This window comes from Nannospalax galili, unplaced genomic scaffold, assembly GCF_000622305.1.
Source record: "Nannospalax galili isolate Female #2095 unplaced genomic scaffold, S.galili_v1.0 scaffold179, whole genome shotgun sequence".
NCBI classification, from domain to species: domain Eukaryota; kingdom Metazoa; phylum Chordata; class Mammalia; order Rodentia; family Spalacidae; genus Nannospalax; species Nannospalax galili.
In genome coordinates, this window is record NW_008342627.1 from 1,459,679 (window position 1) to 1,480,790 (window position 21,112).

Here is a 21,112-nt window from a genome sequence, read left to right on the forward strand (position 1 = left end):
CTAGCGGAAGATTGGCGGAAAGATTGTAAGAGTGGAGGAAAGGGGTGGACTGTGTCCCAGGGGCCCGGTTCCTCCAAGGGGCGGGGCCTGCTGAGGAGAACTGACTGGCGAGCTAGCCGTGGAGGTAGGGGCTTTCTGCACCATCTTGGGATGGAAGCCAAGAGCAGTACGCAGCAGTGGGCATGGAGAGAAAGATGGCCCCGGAGTCTCACTTGCGCAGACACAAGAGGTGGCATTTACCAACCTGGGGTGAGACTGCAGGCCCATGAGGCGTGGGTGGAAGCTAGCGGTGACTCTGGGCAGGCCATGGAAGTGAGAACAGAATGGCATGCTCTGAGCCACAGCGCAGAGCTGGACACCAGGTGTTCATTTCTTTGTAAGCACTCCCCTCCCCCCCATGATATAAATCATAATAAATCCACATAAAGATATGTCATATGGTTCGTCTGATAGCGCCCAGAGCAGGAGACCCCGAGAGAACTCGGGCGACACCATCCATGCTGCAGTGGTGACTGGCATGATTGTGTGTAGCAAGCACAGCTGTTGTGAGTTCATGAGTGTAGTGGTCCTGCCATGTCCAGAAGCCCCTGTTTCATACCAGTCCTCCCTGACCTCTGGCTCTGTCTTTCCATTCCCCTCTTCCTCTATGTTCCCTGAGCCTTGGGAAGAGGAGGTGTGACGTCCATCTGTAGATGAGGACAGACATTTGTCCTCTGCACTTGGGCCACTTGTGAGTTTCTGGGTTAAGCACCATAGGATGAATTTAGAAAAAGAAACTTTACGAGGGATCAGGCTAGCTAATATTCGAAGGGAATTAAATTTCTTTATTTTAATTAAGCATTAGCTTGGAAGACAGAGACAGGTGAATCTCTGTGGATTCAAGGCCAGCCTGGTCTGCATAGTGAGTTCCAGGCCAGCTGGGGCTACAGGGAGACCCTATCTCAAAAAGTCCAAAAAACAAAACAAAAAAATTAAGCATTAGTGACTGGGCATAATGGCTCAACACAGCTGCTCACACGGCATCCACAGTCAGGAAGCAGAGAGAGCCGAAGGCTGGTGCTCAGCTTGCTTTTTACTTTTTATTCAGCCCAGGACCCCAGTCCATAGAATAGTGCCACCCACATTTAGGGTGTGTATTGGTTATTTTTCTGTTGTTGTGATAAAATACCATGACCAATGCAACTTATAGAAGGAAGAGTTTATTTTGGCTTCTGGTTCCAGAGATGTAAGATTCCATCATGGTGGGGGGCAGCATGAAGCTGAGAGCTTACATCTTCAACTGTAAACACGAAGCAGAGAGAGAAGTGCCAGTGGGGTGAGGCTATGAACTGTCCAAGCCCACCCCCAGTGATGTGCTTCCTCCAGCAAGGTCATGCCTCTGAAAGATGCCAAGATCCCACCCCCAACAGCACCACCAACCTGGCCTATATACCAAGTGTCAGACACGTGAGCCTATAGGGGCCATTTTCCATTCAAACCTCCATAGGGTGGGTCTTCCGTTCTCAGTGAACTGGACACCTTCACAGAGATGCCCAGAGGTTTGTCTCCTAAGTGATTCTAAATGTTGTCAAGTAGCTGATGAAGATTAGACCTCACAATGCCTTTTGGGAAGATCTGAGTGAGCAGCACCTCAGGAGTGTACTGGGGCATAAGCAAAAGCCTGGCACTGCAGCTCTGTCCCCCACTTGTGCTGTCTAGACACCTAGCAGAATTTCTATCCAGCTCTAACCTTATTTGCTTCTGAAGATGGAACGTGGGTGGCCAGAAGACCCTCTTCCTCTGGGCTATCCGAAACTGTTTGGATCCAAGATGGCTGTCAGGGCCACCAACAGACAGCAACATCATGACAACCCTATCTGCATGCTGAATGACACACCATGACAGCTGACTACTGACAACAGAACGGAGCATAAAAGGAGGAAAAGTTGTAGAATCCAGATCCAGGAAACCCTCATCCAGGCTGGCCTTGGTCTTGCGCAATCCTGCTTCAGCCTCCCAACTTCTGGGAATATAGGTGGCCCCCCCTTTTCTTTGTCTGTCTCATGTAGCCCAGGCTGGCCTCAAAAGTAGGCCAGGATAACCCTGAACTTCTGATCCTCCTGCCTCCACTTCCTGAGTGCTGGCATTATAGGAGTGTGCTGCCATGTCTGGTTCACGTGATGCTGGGGATGACAGGAAAGCATGCTACCTACTGAGACACACACACACACACACACACACACACACACACACACACACAGCCCTCCCACCAACTCCTTAAGAATCCTCTGACTTACAGATGTCTAAAACAAGCTCTGCTCATGAAAGATCCTCAGAAAATACCCAGAAGATGAGCACCATCTTCTAATTCAATGCTCTGCAAATAAGCCCAGACTCTGAATCAGTTATTTTGCCTGGTGGGAACAATCCCTAAGTAGGAGCAGATGGAGGAGACAGCCAGTTTCTACTCAGCTCTGTCTTGGCACATTAGCCAGCAGGCCTGGGCCGTGCTGACCTTATGAACTGATCCTGTAAAGAAGAATGGATGTGGGGCTGGAGAGATGGTTCAGTGACCAAGAGCATTAGCTGCTCTTGCAGAGGACCCAGGTTCAATTCCCAACACTCACAGGGTGGCTAACAACCATCTATAACTCCAGTTCCAGGGGACTCTGACACCCTCTTCTGACCTCTGCAGGCATTGCACAACACAGATGCACTTACATTTAAAAAAATAAACAAAATGTTTTTAAGACTAGTAAGAATTAGGCCTGCTTTTCTTTTTTTCTTTTTTATGTGACACTGTAACAAGATCCAAATTCTGGATCATACATATACCCTGGTTCCAAATTCTGCTATTTGTAGAGTGTAGTCAAGTCTACAAAGTTCCTTCACAAAGCCTTTTAAGAACCCCATGCAGGGGCTGGAGAGATGGAGAGATGGCTCAGCGGTTAAGAACACTGGTTGTTCTTACAGAAGACCCAAGTTCAAATCCCAACATCTACATGGCAGCTAACTACTGTCTGTAACTCCAGTCCCAGGGGATCCGACAGCCTCTTCTGACCTCCGCGGGCATTGTACGACAAGGGTGTACTTATGTACATGCAGGCAATATACGCATACACATAAAATAAAAATAATAAATAAAAAATTTTTTAAAGTTTTTTTTCAACATTTTGGTTGTTAGCCTTAGCCTTTAACGGCTGTGCTATCCCTCCAGCCCTTTCTTCAAACATTTCACAGTTACATCCATTGTTTCATTTTCTCATTTTATTTCTCTGCTCTATTCTTGTTTGATCTGCTCAACTGGACTTATTTCATACACTTACCTGCAAATATAAAAAAAAAAAAAAGTTTTTTTTTGGTTGCTGAGACCACAGAAAGCTACGCCGGTCTGAGGCAGGGTGTGATCGCACTGGAGGCCTCTTGGGGGATGCGCGCACCTTCTACCTCCTCCTGGGGCAGACTCCTGGCCCGGCATGCCTTCTTCCTACTTTGAACCTTCCTCCTGCCCCAGCCTGGGTCCTGTCTACTTACCTTCCCTGCTGTTGTACCGGGAGCCCTTGCGCTGAGACCACAGAAAGCTACGCCGGTCTGAGGCAGGGTGTGATCGCACTGGAGGCCTCTTGGGGGATGCGCGCACCTTCTACCTCCTCCTGGGGCAGACTCCTGGCCCGGCATGCCTTCTTCCTACTTTGAACCTTCCTCCTGCCCCAGCCTGGGTCCTGTCTACTTACCTTCCCTGCTGTTGTACCGGGAGCCCTTGCGGCCTTCCATGACTTTGAGTCTCTGACCTCTGACGCTGAGCTATAGCTTTTCCACCGTGGGTTTTGTTTTTGTTGTTTCATTTGTGTGTATTTTGCTACAGGGGCTCATGTATCCCAGGCTAGCTCCAACTCATTAGGTAGCCAAGGCTGACCTTGAACTCCTGATCCTCGTGCCTCTACCGCCTGAGTGCTGGGATAATAGGCATGTGCTACCCACACCTGGTTTATGGGGTTTGGGGAATCAGACCCAGGACTTTGTGCATGGTAGGCAAGCACTCTCCCACCTGAGCCACATTACAGCCCTGTTCTGAAGCTACTTGTGTGGATTTTGTTCTTAAGTTCATCTGTGCCATTCCCCACCCCCCACTGACACAAGCCAAGTTTCCCGAGAGGCGTGCAGAGTGCTTTCTGAGTTCACTTGAACCTCAGGAGCTGGGAGCCCCACCTCACTAGTGAAGCCAGCTGGGATGTGCTGCCTCTTCCTGCCTTGTGTGGCTAGTGAGTCAGGCTCAGGGCTCATTCTCCTGACTTTCCACTCTGTGATTTTCCTCTATACGTCACTTGGCCCTCTGTGCTGTCAGACACTTGGGACATTGATAATTTGATGCAATGCCATCTCTAGGATGACATTTTAATTGGGAAAGAAAATCACTCCTGATTTTCAAACACTGTCTGAAGGTATTATTATTATTTGATTTCATTCTTGTTTGACTTGCTATGAAGCAGAGTTGGTGTTTAATACAGATATTTTAATATAGGCTTAAGGGGTTGGGGAGATGGCTCAGTGGTTAAGAGCACTGGCTGCTCTTGCAGAGGACCTGGGTTTGATTCCCAACCCCCATATGGCAGCTAACAACCATCCGTTACTCCAGTTCCAGGGACTCCAACACCCTCTTCTGACCTCTGGGGCATTGCACAACATGGGTGCACCTACATACATGTAGGCAATACACTCACACATATAAAATAAAAATAATAAATAAAATATTTTAATATAGGTTTAAACACAAAGTTAAAGAGAAAGAGGTGTTTTGAAGGAAAGGCAAGGCTCACCAAGAGCACAGGTGTGGGCTTCTCAAAGAAGAGTTGTCAAAGAGACTAAGCCACATCCACATTTAAGCTCCAGCTCCTCAAGGGAGAGCCATCCATGCCTTTTGTTTTTGTTTCTAATTTTCTGGATTTGTTTTATGGGTGTTTTGCCTGCATGTATGTATGTGCACCACATGTGTGCAGTGCCCCTAGAGGCCAGAAGAGGGCATCAGCTCCCCTGGAACTGGAGTTATGGACAGTTGTTAGCTGCCATGTAGGTACTGGGAACTGGGAACTGCAAGAGCATCCAGTGCTCTTAACTGCTGAGCCATCGCTCCAGCTCACTTCCTTTATTATTTTTTATTTTTTTAAAAAATATTTTATTATTTTTATTTTATGTGTATTGCCTGCACATAGGTAAGTGCACCCGTGCCGTGTAATGCCCACGGAGGACAGAAGAGGCTGTCAGATCCCCTGGAACTGTAGTTACGGACAGTTGTTAGCTGCCATGTGGGTGCTGGGATTTGAACCCAGGTCTTCTGCAAGAACAATCAGTGTTCTTAACTGCTGAGCCATCTTTCCAGCCCACTTGCTTTATTTTTATCTGTTGTTTCCTATCATTTCTCACAGAGAGAAAGAGAGAGAGAGAGAGAGAGAGAGAGAGAGAGAGAGAGAGAGAGCAATGTGTAGTGGATGGATTTAAAAATTAAACAATGTGTAGTGGATGGAGTCAGCATATTTGGGCTTCTGCCTTGGCCTCCTGGGTGGCTGGATGGGCTGTGCTGCCTCACCTGACTTTGGGGTGAGTCCTGGGCTCCACATTGGTGCTGGATGACTCTGGGCAAGTGACTTGCTTGCTTTCTGTGTCCTCATCTGAAAAGTGACCTGCCTGTCCCCTCGGTCATGTGACAAAGGAGAGCATGTTCCCACAGCACTGTGCACAAGGCAGACACACAGTGACTCAGGCCATTGTAGTTGTCTCCCTTATCTGGGAAAAGTAAGTCTGAGGATCACTGGCTGGATTCTTTTCTCTTCTAGGTGAGAACCACTCAGCAGAATGGGAGGATCCTCTATCATCTAACTCCTAGAGATATTGGTTACCCCCCACCCCCCACCAGAGTGTGTCATTTTGTATACGTGACTAGATCTTAAAGGCAGCTCTTTTGAGTGTGGGGGGGCGGGCATCCAAGCTCATGTGAGTGTCTGCTCCTGTGTGTTTGCGTGTGTGGAGCCCAAGTCAATGTTAGGCGTTCACCTCTGTGGTTCTCCATTTTAGATTCTGAGAAGGCCCCTCACTGAACCTGGAGCTCACCAATCTGGCTAGGCTGGCTGGCCAGCAAGTACCAGAAATTTCTTGTCTCCTCCTCCCCAGTGTGGGGACCACAGACCTGCATGCCTCACTGTTACACGGGGCCTGGAGATCTGAACTCAGGTCATGTGGCAGATGCATCAACTGAGCCACCTCCCCAGCCCCAAAGGTGGATCTTAAAGTCAACTACTCCAGCTTTCCTGATTCACAGAGTAACTGGGTTCAAAGGAGGCAACAGCCCCAGGGACCAGAGACAACGTTTAGGTCCCAAGGTGGGTCTCCTGAGCCTGTTTGGTGTATAATGTGACCTCACATTATCACCATGTAATAGCAAGGAATGTTCCTGATCTGGGAACACCACACCAAACACTCCAGATGTCTTTCAAACCAAAGATGGAAAAATGATATTTGATTCAGTTACTTTTAAATTTTGTGATGATTTTAATGGTGAGCTCCTTGAGTCTTGAAGATCTGGGAATTTGTGTTATGATATAGAAGCTAATTCTTTTTTCTATTTTCTTTCTTTTTGAGACAGTGATTCACTCTGTGGAGGATGACCTTGAACTCTGACTCCTGCCTCCACCTTCTGGGTAGGACTACAGGCATGTGCCATTATGACTGCTGAAGGCTAATTTTGAAAAACCTCAGTTAATTATTTATTAGTTGGGGGTCGGAGGGCAGGTTTAAGGGGTTGGTTCTTTTCTTATGCTTTTGGTGTGTTCTGGAGGTTGGAACTGAGGTTTCCCAGACGTTTGCCAAAACGCCTTTACTCACTAAGCCATCTTGCCAACTACAAAGCTAATTCTTTTCCAGAATAGGCAATTAACCAGAAAAGGCTGCTCTCTTAAGACTGCACTCAACAATGTATGTGAGAAAAGAAAGTAAAAGTAAATATGTGCAGGGCAGAACATTTCCCCATCTTATAAACTGTGTACCAAGTACGTCTCTCTCCAATTACACAGGGTCCTTGGGGCCTCAGACTTTCCAGGGCCCCTTGGGTCTCCACGACAATGCACCTGGTAGCTGAACTGGAAACACAGGTAGCAGGTGGTGGCAGGCTATGACAGGCGACATGCAGAGCTAGGGGAAAAGTATCAGTTGCAGAGCCAAGCAGGAGCATCTGCAACTGTGTGCTCTGCCCCCTGGAGCCTACAGAGCCACCCAGCCAGGCTGCGAGTCTCCACCTCTCCAGGAAAGTTCAGAAGACCCAGAACTCCGGAGGCATCAGAGCTCCTTGTAGCTGTGCTGGGCTCGGAGGAGATGGGACTTCACTTCTGCTGATGCTTAAACTTCATGCTTCCTGATCCCTGGGAGGTTCCAGTGAGGGTCATCCTTCCAGCCAGCCCCAAGCCTCATGCAGCCCTTCAGCATCCCCGTCCAAATCACACTCCAGGGCAGCCAGAGACGCCAGGGGAGGTAAGTCTCCACCAGAATCTCCCCTTAATGGGCATCTTGATGAGTAAGCTGTATGTGGCTAGGAGAGAGGCAGGCTGGGATTGGTTGAGTTTGAGGAAGCCAGCTTGCCACACCTCTCTGGTACCCACAGCTGCACCCCACCTTCAGCAGGTGAACCCCACCTTCCCCAGCAAAGACGCCCGGGCTGCATCCTCTCTTCTAGAATTCATCCTTTAAGCTACTGTTTTTAGAGGCCATCCCCCCATCTCCCAGTTTGGTGACAGTTGTTTTGAGACAGGGTCTCATGTAGCGCAGGCTGGCCTCAAGGTCTCTCTGCAGCTAAGGATGATCTTCCTCCCTCTACCTCCCAAGTGCTGGGTTACAGGTATGCACTAACCATGCCTGGCCACAGCCCCTTTTTAAATTCAGCTCTGGATCCCAGCACCAGAGCACAGTTGGTGCGTAACAAATATCTTTTGATGAAATGAAGGAAGGAAGAAAAGACATCAGTATTTGGTCCCATTGGTGAAGCCAGTCCAGATTCAAGTTCCAGCTCTCCACTTAGGCAGCTAGCTGAGTGCACTCCAAGTCTCCACTCATCTGTCTTGAAGTGGAGATGCTCATCCCTTCCGTGTGTGCCTAGTACAGTGGTATGCTTTCCACAAACTCTCTAAACTATATAGGTCAGTATATTCTGCGTACCCTTCAGCTGTTGCTATTTTGTTGATATATTTTTTTAAAGACAAGGTCTTTCGTAGCTCAGGCTGACCTCAAACTTGCTAGGTAGCCGAGGATAACCTTACACTCCTGATCCTCCTTTCTCCACCTCCCCAGTACAGAGATTGCCTCTACCACCCAGCTGCTGCTATTAACTACCCAGCTCTACAGTCTGAAGGGGAAGTGAGATGGACTATCTTAGGACCCCTCTCTCCCCAGGGGTATGCAAAGCAGAGCAGTTTCAAGCTTCAGGGAAGTAGAGCCCGAAACCTGGCTCAGGGTTGTTGTGGCAGAGCAGTGCAGAGAGTAATGTTTGAGAAATGAGATGTTAAAGGTGTTGCGGTAAGTTCTTGAGAGGCCTACAATCTGCAACCTACTTGCGCTGTAGGAAGCTTGGACCATGTGTTTTGTTAGTGGTTCAAACTGAGTTGGGAGTTGAGGACATAACAGTGACAAATAGGTGTGGTCACCTACCTACTGCAGTTTTTAACTACACTCTTGGGTACTGGGGACTGGACACGGGGGAGGAGGGAGAGGGCCTTTGGATGATGCTGAGGTTCAGGGAGGAGGGAGGGTCAGATCACACAGCAGACACTCCCTTTCTAGAAATGAACTCGTGGTCTTGTGAGCGGTTACAGTGAGTCACTGCACCGCATGAGATCAGACGACAACCGTAGCAGCAAGTGGTTTAAGGCCCTGCTCCTGAGCCCACGGAGATGGAAAGGCAGTCTGTCTGTCTCCCTTCATTTCTGATATTTTTCTCTTTGCTCCCACCCTGACCTTGGTGAACCACGTGGCTTTTATTCAATCTCATCTTCTGTTCTGAAGGAAGTTAAGCAATTTTGTACTTTAAAAAAAAAAACCAGAAGGGTGAACGCTGCGACAAAGCCTCCTTTGCAGTGAAAACAAACTACAGGAAATGCTAATTGAATGCACTCCAGCGTGGGAAATACTCCCAGGTGAACCTGGACAGACACATGGATGAGCTGCCCGTGTTAGAGGGTGAGGCTGCAGCTTCTGTCCGGATCACATCCAGGGGAGTGACACAGCTAGCAAGCTGGCCTGCTCACGCTCTTGTAACCCAGTTTGCCTCAGGCTGAGCAGAAGGTACTGTGTAGTTTTTGCTGTGCTTAGGTCTGTGGGAAAGTCTCTGTGTGCAGGGGACAGCCCTGGGAGGGTGCTACCTTGACTCTGGGTTACTGTCTCCAGGCAGGGCATCATTAGGAGTGATAGTATTCCTGGCCAAAAAAAATTAAAATGCCCTTGACTCAGCTCACTGACTAGAGAGGAAATTAGATCACTCTTAAGCACTTTAGACTTTGAGATGAAAAGTGCTTACAAATATCACAGGTTAATTATAGAGCAATTACAGACTCAGAAACTGTAAGGACAGTACAGCTGATCCTAGCAATGGAATGTTGCACCACCAATAGAGAGGTTGCAAAGAATTGTCAGCAATATGGAAATTAAGTGAGAAACACAAGATTAAAAAACCAAAGTAGACCTAATGTGAGCTCATTCATTTAAAACGATATAAATACAGAACTCAGCAAGGGAACTGTAGTTAAAAAAACAATGGACTTAGGGCTGGAGAGATGCCCAGCCATGAAGAGCACGGGCTGCTCTTGCAGAGGACCCTGGTTCTGTTCCCAGCACCCACATCGGGTGGCTCACAACCATCTGTAACTCCAGCTTCAAGGAATCTACCACCCTCTTCTGGCCTCTGTGACACACACACACACACACACACACACACACACACACACACTTAAAAATAAAAAGGACAGACTTGTAAGGGGTGTTTCTGGCATTCTTTAGGCTTTCCCGATTTTTCAAGTTTTATACAACGAGCGATCAAAAGTGTATTACGCAGACGAACACTTTGATGTTTGTCTACGTTTTGTGGCTCATTTTGCAATCAGATCTGGTAACTACTTTGTTTATGCTTAGGAAGAATGCCTGGTCTGTGTACATTATTTAGATCACACTTGTCAGTCTCTGGTTTACTTACCGAGGTGTCTAGTTGAGCTGTGAACCACTTAAAGCGTGTATAAGAGGACACCAGGTCCGACAGTAGATTTCGTCTGTTTATCTTTACTGTTCCAGCACCAAGAAGACAGTGCTGCTGTAAATACAAAGTAGACTTGTATCTTCCTGGCGAGTTGGTTTTAATCAATGTTATTGGATCATCTTTAAATTTCATACAGCTCTATCCTTCTTTCTTTTTTGTTTTTTGGTCTTTTTGAGACAGGGTCTCCCTGTAGCCCCAGCTGTCCTGGAATTCCCTTTGTAGACCAGGCTGGCCTCAAACTCACAGAGACCCACCTACCTCTGCCTCCCAAGTGCTGGGACCAAAGGCATGCACCACCATGCCCAGCTTAATCAGCTTTTTAATCTTAAGGTTCCTATCAGCTTGATTTTTTTGTGACACTGGTTGATATCTTTCTGTAGCTCTGTGTTTTAGGTTTCTTGGAAATCTAAAACAAAATCTTCTCTCTTCTCTCCCCTTCCCTCCCCTCCCTTCTCCTCTTCTTTTCCTTTAGACAAGATCTCATGCAGCCTAGATTGGGCTCCACCTCACTATGTAGTAGAGGATGAACTTGAACTTCGGAGCCTTCCTCCTCCAGCTCCACATGCTGGCATTACAGGTGTGAGCCACTGTAGCTGTCTTCTTCCATGGACTTCCATGTCTTAACCTCTCTGAAGCTTTCTATTTTTTAAAAACCATCTGTGTTATACTTTGGATAATTTGTAGATCCAGATTCTTGGATACTAATTATCTTTTCAAGTGTATCTGACTATTAGGTCTGATCACTAAGGTCATTCTCTTCCCCTCTCCTTTCTTAGTTTTTGAGACAGTCTTGCTATGTAGCACTGGCTGACCTGGGAGTATGTAGCCCAGGTTGGCATCAAAGTCACAGCAACTAAGCTGGGGAGATGCTCATTGGGTAAGAGTGCTCACTGTACAAGCATGAAGACCTGAGTTCAAGTCTCCAGAACCCAGGTAGAGCCCGGTGTGGTCACATGCGCACCTGTAACCCTAGTGCTTTGGGAGCCAGAGGAGACTGAAGGCTTGCTGGTTGGCAGCCCGGCTCCAGGTTCAGTGAGAGACTGTCTCAGGGAATGAGGAAGACTGACAGAGCAAGATGCCCCACGTTCTCTGACCTCACATCAATCTTTTAAAAAATCACAGCCATGCTTCTGTCTCAAGGAGGGCAAGGCTTATGGTCAAGAGGCACCAGGCTCTCTTTTCATTTCTAGAAATTCTATTTGTGCCTTTTAATATCAATTTAGCCGTAATTTAGATTGTCTTACTCTTTTTGATATTTTCAGTCTTTTTTTTTTTTTTTTTCTTTTTGAGACAGGATCTCTCTGTAGCCCCAGCTGTCCTGGAACTCACTATGTAGACCAGGCTGGCCTTGAGCTCACAGAGATCCACCTGCCTCTGCCTCCCGAGTGCTGGGATTAAAGGCGTGCGCCACCATGCCTGGCAGTCCTTTATTTCTTTGAATATCATGGATACATATTTTATACTCTTTCCGAATACCTGATTTTTGGTGTGGATCTGATCCTATTGCTTTATTTTTGTACACAGAGCCCCCTGTTCCTTGGTGTCCATGACGTCTGAGCGAGAACGTGCAGTCCTCAGATCTCTTGTATTCCTTCCAGGCCTAGGCTCGAGGCAGGTCCGGTGGAGAGGACGCCTGTTGGTGTCTTCTGGGAGGCAGAAGCCACACTCTCATAGTGCGAGATTCCTGGATTTCGGGCAGTGTGGATTGTGACTGCAAGCTGTGTGTGTGCTAGCTCAGGCCTATAATCTGAGTACTCCAGAGGCTGAGGCAGAAGGATCACGAGTTCAAGGGCAGCCTAGCTGTAGAGGGGGCCCATTTCAACCAACCAACGAACCAAACAAAGCCAACGCTGCACTGACAACTCCTGAGGATTACCTGAGGGTTTTAAATTTTCAGGGGTAACTGGGATTTTCTTTCTTTTCTCAGCATTCAGGTTTGGGAAAGGGATGCATGTTCATGTGTGCATGTGTGTACCCATGCCCATGCTTTGGTATGTGCCATGTGCATGTTCGTGTGTGTGTGTTCATGTATGTGCATGTGTATCTCTATGTGTGCACACATTTCTCGGTGTATTATGCCTACATTCCCCTAATACTGCATATCAAGCCCTTTGGGATCCTGGCTCCTGCTGAACGGCATATTAAATTACCCCCTATATTCCCAGATAGGCCTGGCTGCGTCCCCTATCCCTGCCACTTCACAGACCTGATTCCCAGATGGGCCTGGTGGCGTCCCCCTTTCCTGGCCACCTCACAAACCTGAGACTTCAAAGGTGAAGGTGGAATTTCACTCCCTCCCCCCCCCCTTTTTTGACACAATCTTGCTATATAGCTCAGTTTGGCCTAGAACTCAGCATCTTCCTGTCTCAGCCTCCCCAGGGTTGGGATTACAGGCAGAGGGCACCGTGTCCAGGTTGAGGTCCCCATGTTTACATCGTTTTGGTGCTCGCTGCTTTTCTAACTTTACATCAGTCCTAGCCAGTATATGCAGCTATATGAATCTGGAGTGGGTAGGCAGCCTGGCATGCTGCCGAGGTAGAGGCCTGTGACTTACAATCACCTGACAATCTAAATGTTGCCGGCAGGCAGTACTCCAGTCACAGCCCCACCCGCTGCCCTCTGCAGCGTCCCACACACACTGTTCTTTCGACAGAAAATCTATATGCTGTCCTCACCCCTCAGTCTGACAGGCTGTGCCAGTTTCCTGTAGCTTGCCATTTTAATCAGGTATATGTGAAGGTGCATTAGAAATGACACAGACTGAGCTGGAGAGATGGTTCAGTTGGTAAAGTGCCTGCTAAGCAGCCCTGAGGGCCTGAGCTCCATCCCCCAGAACTGTGCAAAAAGCCAGACACGGGACGTGGAGACAGGACGACCCAAGCCTGGCTGGCCAGCTAGGTAGGTGAGCCTCAGGTCCCAATGAGAGAACTTGTTTTAAAAATAAGATGGAGAGGGCTGGAGAGATGACTCAAGGGGTAAGGCTTGTGCTGCACAAGCATGAGGACCTGAGTTCAAATTCCAGAACAGAACCCAGGTAAAAAGCGGAAGGCGTTAGTAAGTTGTCTGTCATCCCAGTGATCTCCAGTGACGTAGAGAAAGACGATGTCCCGGAAGCTCCTGCACCTGTACCTGGCTTACGCAGGGGCGGACAAAGCAGGTAGACTCTGTCTCAAACAAGGTAGAAGGAGGTACGGACACCCAAGGTCATCCTCTGACCTCCACACAGTCACTGTGGCATGTCAAAAATCAGGCACACACATGCACACACAATGATTAAAAAAGGGTGAGAGTGACAGAGGAAATCTTTGAGATCAACCTCTAGCCTCCACACACATGTGAACACGTGTGAATGCATGTGCACCCGCACACATGTGCACATTCACACACACACACACACACACACACACACACACACACACACACACACACACACACACACACACACACACACACACACACACGAAAAATTCCAAGGGGAGGGGAGCAGAACCTTCCAACCTTCCAAGCAGGGCCAGCAGACAACTCTTTGGGGAAAGGTGTTCACTGCCAAGCCTGATGACCTGAGTTTATTCCCCAGAACCCACATGGAGGAAGGAGAGAGCTGACTCTTAGAAGTTGTCCTTTGATGTCCACATGAGAGCCATGGAATGCACATGCACCCCTCCCCCACATTACACACAATAAATGAAAACAAAACCAAGGAAGTGTGTGGCTCCCACAACAGCATGATCTCAGGGTGTGGCCGACCTTCAAGGCCAGTCTGTCTAGTGCTGGCTCCTGGGACAACTTAGGTTCTTCAACAACACAGGCTAAAGATGTCACGGGAGAGGTGGGACAGGAGGCATCGAGGGTGTGAGATCAAGTGTGACAAAGGCTCTTGAAAAAACAACTAGCAATTCCTTCGACAGCTCTTTTGCTTGGTTCAAAATTCAGTATGCTTTTCAAGAGATACACGGGGGGGGGGGGCTGGGTTTCCACACGTCGACTGTGTTTCTTTGGCTTACCATTTATTTCCTGAAGCCTCTTGGGGTGGCAATTCTGCTGGGACTGGATGCTGCTAAGCAGGGAGCAGCAGTCAGCGGTGGTGACCTTGGGAAGTGGTGAGACCGTGGCAATCGGAGGACACAGGCCGGACCGCAGGGCTGCCACTGCAGGCTTGGATCACTGTCCCAATGCAGGAATGTGGGCTGTGTGTGTTTTCAAAGGGCAAAAATGAGCACTCCTGTGAGAAATGCCATGATTTTAAAGTGCTAGCAACCACCCCCACATGTTAAAAACGGTGGAGAGAAGCCGGGTGTGGTGGTACACGCCTGTAGTCCCAGCACTTGGGAGGCAGAGGCAGACGGATCTTTGTGAGTTCAAAGCCAGCCTGGTCTACATAGTGAGTTCCAGGACAGCTGGGGCTACAGAGACACCCTGTCTCAAAAAAGACCAAAATAATAAAAATAATAATAATAATAATAATAATAATAATAATAATGGAGAGAAAAGGCCAGGCAGAACGCAGGCTGGATGCCGTTCATGGCTGCCCGCATGTGACTGGGATGGATGCTACTGCTCAGCCGACATCCCCGTGAACCAGTCGCCATAGCCCACGGGAGAGGACAGAGGAAGCCCAGGGCTGTTTGTAGATGGAAGGGTGGCAGAGAAGCCTTGAAACAGCAGACCAGGCCACTCTTCGGAGCCCACGCTGCCTCACCCACAGGTGACAGAGGACAGCAGGAGCGGCTCCTTTCCCAGGGGCAGCTCATTCTAAACCCAGTTTCTCCAGTAGTGCTCTGCACACAGCTCATGAGAGGATGGAGAAAGCATGTTCAGAAAGGCCAGAGGACATCCCTACAGGAGGAGCAGACCCATAGTACACAGCATGAAAACAAGAGCCACAGCCCAGCCACTTCACTCTGGTCATGGCCAGGACAGCTCTCTCCAGATGCCACCAGGCACAGCAGACCCTAGTCCTGTCCCTGTAGTCTCTCCTCCTCCGTGCCTCTCTCCCTGTCTCCCCCCCTTTTTTCTGGTCTTTTTGAGACAGGTTCTCCCTGTAGCCCCAGCTGTCCTGGATCCCCCCCTCTTTTAAAAAATATTTTATTTATTATTTTTATGTGTATGTGTGTATTGCCTGCATGTAGGTAAGTGCACCTGTGTCATGTAATGCCAGCGGAGGTCAGAAGGGGGCATTGGATCCCCTGGAACTGGAGTTACAGACAGTTGTGAGCCACTCAGTGTTGGTGCTGGGAACTGAACCTGGGTCCTCTACAAGAGCAGAATGGGCTCGTAACTGCTGAGCCATCTGTCCAGTCCTTTTATTTTTTTTTTAAATTTATTTTTATTAAGTGTGTGTGTGTGTGTGTGTGTGTGTGTGTGTATACAGGTGCCCACAGATGCCAGTCTTTGAATCCCCCTGGAGTTGGAGGTGAGTCACCTGAAGTTGGTGCTGGGAACTGAACTCGGGTCCTCTGCAAGAGCAATACAATACATGCTCTTAATTGCTGAGCCATTTCTCCAGCATACTCCTCTTTCTTTTTTGATACAGGGTTTCATATAGCCCAGGCTGGCCTCAAACTCACTATGTAGCCAAGGCTGGCCTCACCGATCGCTCCTGATCGGTGTGTACCACCGAGTGTTCTATAGGCGGTGATCTAAGACGGTGCACTTTCCGTTTTGAATAGTTTATAAATCAGGTACCAAGCAAGAGAACAACAGCAAACAGAAGACAGAGAAGCAACAGATAGCAAAACATCATCAAATGAGGGGCTCCCAGCACGTAGCAGAGGTGACTGGGGAAGCCCTGCAGAAACCAGTGCTGCAGTTCTGGCTGAGGGATTCCCAGGCAGGGCAAAGCTTTCTAAAAGTCCATGGACATGCTTCCGCCTTCTGGTTCCCAGTGCAGGGATTTTTATGGTTACTATAGACAACAGTAACTTGTCAGAATGGTTTACCTTCCAGCTGTTCTCAAGGATGCGCTGTGGGTCTTTGGTTTACGTGTGTGTGTGTGTGTGTGTGTGTGTGTGTGTGTGTGTGTGTGAATGCATGTTTGCATGTGTGGACATGTGTATGTGTGTGTGCACGGGTAAGTGGACACCAGAGGTTGATATAGAATCTTCGTCAATTGCTTTTCATTTATCGAGGCAGGGTGTCTCAATCAAACCCAGAGCTCACTGATACGGCTTCCTCTCTGCTAGCCAGCTTGCTCTGGAGATCCAGTCTCCACCTTCTGGGGCTGGAGTTACAGGCAGGCCACCAAGCCCTGGGTTCCGGGGGATTGGAACTCCAGTTCTGAGGAGTTCTTTATCTACCAAACCATCTCTGCAGTTCTACACTGTGCCATATTTTTAAAGCTCTTAGCTGTTACATTTTCCTTTCTCCCCATCCCAGTTAGGGGACCAGCCTGACCCAGGACACTTGAGATAAGCATGCAGAGGTCTGGGGGAAAGGAGTCATCCTTGCTCCCAGACTCCACTTTCCACAAGCTTAAACCACATGTGACCATTTACCATTGCAGTGCATCTTAAACCACACCTGGCTTGCTACAGTATCTTTAAAAATACTGGCACATTTAGATGGTGTCCACTCCCAGCTCTGAGCATGATGATATCTCGGTGCTGTAGGAAGCTGTTCATGCCCCTCACTTGTTTACCCACTGCAGCATCCCCTTCCCTTCCCCCAAAGGACAGCACTTCCTGCCTCAGGGAGAAGGAGCTCCGGAGCCCCCAGTGGTGGAGACCCGCTGCCCTGGCACCCAAAGCTGCCATCGAGCGCAGGGGAGGACCGTGCCATGCTGCTGGGCGTCACCATGATGGGCTCTTCTGTGATGATGTTTCTTCTTCTGGGGACCACCATCCTGAAGCCTTCTGAACTCAGGTAAGACACAGATGAGAGCCGGGCACGGTGGTGCACATCTTGAATCCCAGTACTTGGGAGGCAGAGGCAGGCCGATCTCTGTGAGACTGAGGTCAGTCTGGTCTACATAGCAAGTTCCAGGTCAGCTGGAACTATAGGGTGACCCTGTCTCAAAAAACCAAAATATGGGGCTGGAGAGATGGCTCAGGGGTTAAGAGCACTGGTTGCTCTTGCAGAGGACCCTGGTTCAGTTCTCAGCACCCACAGTGGGCTAACAACTGTCTGTAACTCCAGTTCCAGGGGATCCGATGCCCTCTTCTGACCTCTGCAGGTATTGAAGGACACGGGTACATTTACATACATGCAGGCAAAATGCTCATACACAAAAATAAAAGTAATAAGTATTTTTAAAAAACCCTAGAACACAAAACAAAACAGACACAGATAAGAGCCAGAGCTAGGAGGTCTGACCTGGGCCCAGCCCAGGAAGGGAACATGGCTCTGGCTCTCCAGACTCTGTCCTCCTGACCAGTCTGAGGCTGCCTCTGCCATGCTGGAGACAGCTGGGTGGTGAGGGGGGGTGACAAGTGGAGAGTATTCTGCGGTGCCCCTGAGCTCACAACCCACAGGCTTCAGCACACAGGCACATTGCCAGTCATCAAAGTTCAGGGAAAGCAGAGATCAAGAGGTTCTTCTGCAGCCCAGGTCCCAGTACGACTTGCTCTGTGGTACCAGGAGAAACCACTCTGTTGCTGCTCAGCCAGAGAACTTTATTAAGTGGGTACCAGGAATCTTACATCTGGTACTTCCCTTATTGCTGTGGCTGCTCGGACACTCAGCCCAGTTCATGGCTCAGTAAGGGATCAGATGGCCTTCGGGTTAGATGTTTGTACTTACTCTTGAGTTCCTTCCAGCTCTCTCTCCTTTTCCTGTTGCCCCTTTCCCCCACTTCTTTAAAAACATATGACTTTGGGCTGGAGAGATGGCTCAGCAGTTAAGAACACTGACTGTTCTTGCAGAAGACCCAGGTTCAAATTCCAGCACCCACATGGCAGCTAACAACTGTCCGTGACTCCAGTTCCAGGGGATCTGACGGTCTCTTCTGTGCTTCTCGGGCATTGCACATCACAGGTGCACTTACATGCAGGTATACCACTCATACACATAAATAAAATATTTTTAAAAAACATATGCCTGCATATAGAAGTGACTGTTTACATGTGTGTATATAGTCGTGGGCAGATCAAATTGATTTAAAATTTCATCTGAGAGGGGCAGGATCTGCAATGGGCTTGAGGAGATCAGGGGACAGTTTTCAGGAGTCAGTTCTCTCCTTCTACCATGTGGGTCCTGGAGACTGGACTCAAGACTCAGGCTTGGTGGCAGGTACCTTTCCCACTGAGCTACCTAAGGGCCCAGGTTGTTTTTTGAAACAGGCGATGCACTGGGGAAATGGCTGGAGGAATTCTGCTGCAGCTGCCACGAACTAGATCATGTTGTTTTACTTTCTAAGTGTTTCTGGAAATTACTTGATTGAAGCCGAGGACGATGCCCGAGCAGGGAACATTCAACTATCTTCCCTTATTCTGCACCATCTCGAGGAGCTGTCCGTGAAGGACTGAGGGTGGCTCCCACCAAGGGATGCACAGACCTGTACAAGAACAAGGCACCCCAAATCCTAGCACAGACAGGATGAGGGAGGGGCACAAGAAGTCCCAGGCCTAGCTGAGAAGCTGCTGGTATTTGATGGCTGGGAGGAGGGAGAGTCCGTATTCTTCAGGGCGAGAGGCTGCCCGTGCTCTGGTAGATGGTCCTACATCCATGCACACAGGGGCAGCACTAAGTGGACTCAGTGGATTAAAAAAAAGAGAGAACACATAAGTTGGGTAGGAAAAGTTCAGGTGGGGGGTAGGGAAAGAACTAGAGGGGAGGGAATGGAGGTGGATTTGATCAAAATGCATTATATGCACATATGAGATCCTCAATAAATGAAGGGACACATGAGACTGCTGAAATAATGTGATCGTTCTCAGTCCTACAGATACCCCTGGTTGCATCTGAGGGCTCTGGCTTAACCCTCGTGTGTTGGCCAGAGGATGTCGCACTCTATTGAAGTTCTCTGAGGTCCTGAAAGGACAGTCAGATCACATTTAATACTTGGAATTTAGACAGTTTAAATCCTAACAGACACACAGACGACTCTAAGATATGGCTTTAAGATGCGGAGTTTAAATAGATAAACAAGCACAGGACAGCAAGGCCATGAGGGAAGACTTCTGTGGTCTGCATCAGATCAGCAGTGCCATGTTAGGTCACAGCACCCGGAGGCTCAGCAGGTAACTCCATGGTCTCCAGCCACTATAGGGAGAGCCCCGGGAAGAATTTCCCATTTTCAGGGGAAAACAAACATTGATCACTGGCTACAATGACCATGCACTTTAAAAAAAAAAACCTTTTTGAGACAAAGTCTCCCTGTAGCCACAGCTAGTCTGGATTGGTTATGGAGACCAGGCTGGCCTCAAACCCACAGAGATCCTCCTGCCTCTGCCTCCTGAGTGCTAGGATTAAAGGCGTGTGCCACCACACCCAGGTGATTCCCAGAACTGGAGTTACAGATGGTTGTTAGCCACCATGTGGGTGCTAGGATTTGAACCTGGGTCTTCAGCAAGAGCAGCCAGTGTTCTTAACTGCTGAGCCATCTCTCCAGCTCCCATAAGCGGTGCTTTTTAAACACTCTGATTGTATGCAAGGCTTATTCGACTTCTTTAAGGCAAGTGGAAATGAAGGGACCCACCTCACCTTCTGTGGGAGAGGCCTATGGAGCTCACTCCACTGATTAGTCTGTTAGCTGATTTTCTCATTGCTGTGACCAAACCCCTGCCAAGAAGCAACTTAAGGGTCTGGTTCCCAGTTAGAGGGTGCAGTCCACCAGGTGAGGCTCGGCAGGACTGAAGCCCTGGTCTTTCTCCTGATTCAGTTCAGGTCCCCAGCCCCTGGGATGGTGCCACCCAGATTTAGGGTAGGTCTTCTCTCAATTAGCCCACTCTAGAAACTCCCTCACAAACATGCCCAGAGGCTTGTCTCCTAGGCCTGTCAATATTACCCATCAAACGGTCTTGGCAGGCCTGCCCCTCACAAGACTACTCTCCTGCTCCCATTTCACATATACTCTGTTTTCCTTCCTGTGGCTGTGACAAGCACCATGACCAAAAGTAGCTTCCTGAAAGAAAGGAAAGAAGTGTTGGTCTCCTTGGCCAACACTTCCAGAAAGTGTTAGGAACATGGGGGAGGCATGCTCAGCTGGAGTCTGTACACAGCCCAAACCCTCCCCGGCCAGTGGCTGGGTCCTCTTGCATCAGCTATCAATGAAGAAATCTCTCATGGACATAGCCACAGGCCAATCTGAAGTGCAGAATTCCTCAATACTGTCACGTGATTCTAGGGTGTGTTGACCACTGATGCTAACTAGGACAACAGTGATCAGTCCTCATCAATACTAACATGGGATCTTTATGACGGGAACTTTGTTTTACATCCATAGTACCCAAGACATAATCTGTATACTGCACAGGGCCAGTTCTCAAGGAACTTTTCCATGATGGTGTTTGTAACAGGTGAGAGGTATCCTGTCACAGGATCCCGGAGTGTGACGATGAACAGATTGGAGGCTGGAGAGATAGCTCAGCAGCTAAGAGCACTGGCTGCTCTTGCAGAAGACCCAGGTTTGAATCTCAGCACCCACATGGTGGTTAACAACTCTAGGTCTGGGGATCTGATGCCCTCTTCTGGCATCTGAGGTACCAAGCACACACATAGCACACATACACACAGGTAAAACAAATACATAAAATAAAAATAAAGGCTGGGTGTGGTGGCACACGCCTTTAATCCCAGCACTCAGGAGGCAGAGGCAGGTGTATCTCTGTGAGTTCAAGGCCAGCCTGGTCTACATAGTGAGTTCCAGGACAGCTGGGGCTACAGGGAGACCCTGTCTCAAAAATATAAATA

The 21,112-nt window shown here is 48.7% G+C and overlaps 1 protein-coding gene across 1 annotated transcript in view; it reads left to right on the forward strand.

Moving 5' to 3' along the window:
• The first annotated feature begins 7,435 nt into the window (after positions 1-7,435).
• Positions 7,436-21,112, forward strand: part of Kcnmb3 (potassium calcium-activated channel subfamily M regulatory beta subunit 3) — a 20,450-nt gene continuing 6,773 nt past the window's right edge. Inside the window, exons 1-2 of the mRNA XM_008838672.2 lie at positions 7,436-7,497; positions 16,934-17,125. Coding sequence (XP_008836894.1) covers positions 7,436-7,497; positions 16,934-17,125 — 254 coding nt within the window. The remainder of the gene's footprint in view (positions 7,498-16,933; positions 17,126-21,112) is intronic.